Source organism: Arachis ipaensis, chromosome B07 (assembly GCF_000816755.2).
Source record: "Arachis ipaensis cultivar K30076 chromosome B07, Araip1.1, whole genome shotgun sequence".
NCBI lineage: Eukaryota > Viridiplantae > Streptophyta > Magnoliopsida > Fabales > Fabaceae > Arachis > Arachis ipaensis.
In genome coordinates, this window is record NC_029791.2 from 15,715,080 (window position 1) to 15,719,595 (window position 4,516).

The 4,516-nt window shown below is 34.3% G+C and overlaps 1 protein-coding gene across 6 annotated transcripts in view; it reads left to right on the forward strand.

Moving 5' to 3' along the window:
- The window catches only part of LOC107609184 (zinc finger protein 830), a 6,619-nt gene extending 3,668 nt beyond the window's left edge, over nt 1-2,951 (forward strand). For all 6 annotated transcript variants that reach the window (XM_016311048.2, XM_021107379.1, XM_021107380.1 and 3 more), the window contains 5 exons: nt 118-325; nt 1,024-1,288; nt 1,844-1,919; nt 2,144-2,190; nt 2,286-2,951. In XM_016311048.2, coding sequence (XP_016166534.1) covers nt 118-325; nt 1,024-1,288; nt 1,844-1,919; nt 2,144-2,190; nt 2,286-2,472 — 783 coding nt within the window. In that variant the 3' untranslated portion in view covers nt 2,473-2,951. The remainder of the gene's footprint in view (nt 1-117; nt 326-1,023; nt 1,289-1,843; nt 1,920-2,143; nt 2,191-2,285) is intronic.

The window sequence follows — 4,516 nt, forward strand, 5'->3', positions numbered from 1 at the left end:
GGAGGGGGGGGGGGGGTTAGTATGGTTTTGGTTCCCTTTCTGCTTGTTTTGCAGCCTCCCCTGCTTCCCAACATGTGCTTCGTGCAATGGTTTTGACAGTGTGGTTAATACCTGCAGGCGATTGATAATCTTAAAGCTAATGCAGCTGGATTAACGCAGCAAAACAATGCAAAGCCTGCTGTTGGTAACAGATTTCCCAAAGCCAAACCTGAACAACCTTCCGAACCACTATCCAAAAAGCCTGAACCTTCACAAGAAGTACCTAAAGCCCAGTCGTCGTCTGTGCTTCCACCAAATTTTTTTGATGACAGTGCAAGGAAAACCGGTAAGTATTGGTTTAGAAAAGTAACATTGTACGTGTATATACTATAATTAATCAGGTTTCACTTTCAAAACGTAGAGACTTGCACATATGTTGTTCATTGACATTTAACATGAGGATATTCATTGGGAATTTATAATGCTTTGCTTAAAGTGAAATGAGAACTACCTTTCGTCATTACAAATCCCCTTTGTAAGTATAAATCTCTCTATAAGGTCTAATCCCTTATTTGGACTAAGGTGATTGCTAGAGTTAATAATAGTAATATGTCATAACTTATGTAGCCACTAAAGTTTGTCCTAACGTGCATGCTATATGTGGTGCTTGTTTAATATTGGTCCCTCATTGGTTTTTACATTGTTTCACTTTTGTTTACTGATGGAATCGCTGCTCTACATCCTTGAACCAACTTTTGGATTACCACTAATTAGTGGTTTTGATAGAAGGCAGACAGAGAATTTTTATGTCATGTTCAATCCACGCTACTACTTGCTACATTTGGCTAGGGCATGCGCTCTAATTTTTGAAGATTGTACTTTAGTGCAGCAACTAATACTCAATGAACAATGAACAGATGTTATTCTTCATAAACTTATACTGAATATGTCTGTGGTTCTTTATCATATCTTTAGATATGCTACCACCACACCTTTGTTGCAAACTAATGTTAGCCTCTGTTTCATGGATATCTTGTCTTCCAGAAAAGAAATCATCTGATTCAGGAAGAAATGTGGGAGTTTCTGCTCAAAGTCAGGTGTCAAAGTTGGAGGAAAGAGGTAATTTTCGTGGTCATGATGCTGCGCCGTCAAAGGTTAGTCAAGCAACAACAGAGACTAGGCAGACCTCAGCCAAAACTTCTGATGCAGAGGACAACCAAACAAAAGGATCTCTGCCTGAAGGCTTTTTTGACAATAAGGATGCGGATTTGCGGGCACGTGGCATTAAGCCTGTGAAGCCAGATGTCAAGTAGGTTCTCACTTCCCACGTCATGTTGATTTGCACATTTACTACTGCTTCATTTTATAGTCGGGAGTTTTGTTGCATGGAAGTCAAAAGATAGGAGAAATATTTGGAGTGTTGTTGTGCCCAAATAGACTAAGAAGAATCCACATAAGTTTTTATCGGATTTTGTCAATCACACTTCAATTTTCAAATACTCCAAAAAGGGAACAGAAACAAGAATAACTCATAGCATTAGATGATTGTAGATTGACCTCGTTTGTTCTTTGCATAATCACATCTAATACTGTTGTTATAGCTGTGTCCGTTAATGACCTCTCTTGATTTCTTATTAGACTATAATCAGATCAATAAAGTTATAATGGCTGAGTCCATGTGCATGGTACTTAGATTGTTTGTACATAACTGAGAACCTCCAAGTTAATTATTAGTTCTGTGAAAACTTATGTTGTTTTAAATTGCGTTGAAGATTTTCAAATTTGGTTAAGTGGATCAGACGTAGAATGATTGACTTTTTATATTTTTATTTTTTTCCCCTGTTTGGAATAAATTCTCTATTAGGGATGAGTACAAGGAGTTTGAGAAGCTGATTCAAGAGGACTTGAAGGAGGTGGATGACCGATTGGAAGAAGAAGAGGTGAGGATCGTGATTTTCTTTTTGCTATATATACACACCCTATATGTGGCTAGGAACATATCTTTTATTGTTAATAGACAAAAAATCCTTGAAATTTTTAATTCGGTAGATCCTACGATACTATGGACGATTAAGGGTTTTGTATTAAGCCGTATGACGTAACAACCTTTAAGATATGTATGCATTACAAACATGAGATATGATCTAATGTTTGTTTTCTCCAGATTGATGCTGCTGAAATGATAGAAGAAGCTGAATCCGTTGAACAAAAGTATGTTTATCTGCATTATACTTAAAAGTCTTTGACTTCCGTGGTTTGTTTTGTTCTTCTACCGATACTTAAATTACATAACCACCCCTCAACAGGATCTTCAGGGAGAGAGTGGAAATGTTGAAGAAAAAGAGACTGGAGCTGAAAGCAGCAAAGTCAGCAAAGCGAGGTAAAACTTGTGAGGGTGAAACCAAGGAGGAGTCAAGGCATGAAGAAGAGTCATCCAGTGATGATGAAAGTGGTGAAAATTTTGCTGTGGACTGGAGAGCACAACACTTGTGAATGCTAATTGATAACTAACACTTGATATTTGTTTAATTCCATATACTATGTACACTAACACCACAGTTTGTATGTAGAACAATTTACTCAACACTAGGCATTACACCTATTTACCCAGCCCCAATCCTAGGCATTACACCCATGTTTCACACACACACAACACACTCACACACTATCATGGGTATCATGGGTTCTTAAACCAACAACCAGCCTCAGCTGGGATTAGAACCCGGATGCAGCGTTGTATGAGGCAGATAGATATGTCATCTGTGCTGGGCCTCTGCTGCCCCCAACATGAGAGTCTATGTCTCACATGATTCACTTTTGGGCTTTTGGTCTTCTACTTGGAAGGCTATTGAAGCCCATTTTGCTGTAATCAGGTCCAGCCAGGTGTGTTCGTTCTTTTCGGGCTTAAGAAAACACATACCCACATACTGATACATTTAATTGAAGATTAAGATGCGTTCGTATTCCGATAAGTAGCATCTCATTGGCCGACTGCAAATCCAGAAACTCCAATTTGCGGCAGAGTTCTTAGTCTGTCGGACCGTGGAAAACCAAAGTTTAACTTATTGGTTTTCACAGAAAGGAATTGAATTAAAAAAAAGGACTAGATTAGTTTAGTTTGGATTATATTATCCCTTGAAATATATATTCGCCTCAGCTCTTGCAAGGTATGCACACAAGAAGGTTCTAGAACTTCAAAAGTTCTAAAATTATATCTTTGGCAAAATGCATTACATTGTCAATATAATACCTATTTACTCTATTCTCAAATTATATTTGGTATGACGCAATTTTTGTGTATATTTTTGACACTAAAAAAGTGATAATTCTCTTAATTAACTAGTGGCTTAACACAATAATCATAATAAACTTCTGAATTTTATCTTTTAAGCATTTATAATTACAAATAAATGTTCAACAAAAAATACTGAGTAAAATTTTAATGGAAAAAAAAAACGTAAAAACAACAAACAACTATATATAATATATGGAGAACACAAAGTTGCTCATCATGGATAATGATAGTAATACAAAAATGTTATATACACATAAAAAATTAATCATTATAATAATAATAATAATAATAATAATAATAGTGGTAAACATGGCTAATTTAAAAGGGATGTATATACCAATAAAAAGTGGTAAGAAAATTATTGTACATACTTTTTGGTAGATAAATATTGAATAGATGCCAATAAACCTATCATTTTCTAACAGTGAAGATGTATCACGTTGCCACAAGTCAATGACACCCAACTAATCTTATTGACTTAATCAAATGTATATCTATCTGCTATTCTGCTCACACACCCAAATCAAATACATTTTTAATTTAATTTATTAGTTATTACAAATTAAATAATTTGCTTCGACGGTTCGACATAACTTGGAAGTCTTTGTCGTACTTGTTTTACGCAAGATGAAAACAACATGCGGATTTCTTAATTAATTAATTCAACATTTGTTGAAGTTTGCAAGGATTCAAATAAATCCAGGTTGTGATTATTATTCTTGATGAGTAGTCCTCTTCCCCTATCATCAATAATCTTCTGTCATATGATATAACATTTTAAGCTTAATTTATTACCAGTGATGAGGGATGACATTTTTCTTTAGGATAACTATAAGTTTAATTTTAATGTATTATAGTATAAAACAATTTGTATAATTGTCTAATAATATATGATTTATACAGTCATTTAATTTGCCATAATCGTTCTTTTGAATGATAATTNAACTTTAATTTTATGAGAAAGAATGAGACAGAGAGAAGTATTCAATGGTATGCATGTGATTTGTGTTGTTTACGTAAATTTAAAGGTTGTGTTTGTGTAACCAAATTATTAGATAGATGGTATAGTAGTTAGCTCGTTAGGCCGTTTAAGTAATTATTTAAGATTTAAATTTTCGTCTTGCATAAATAATTTATTAGTTAGTAATGAATTAGTAATTGATTTGTTAGATTAGACAATACTCTACAGTCTACAAAATCATGTAATTTATAGGTCAAAAATATATTAATTAATTTAATTTT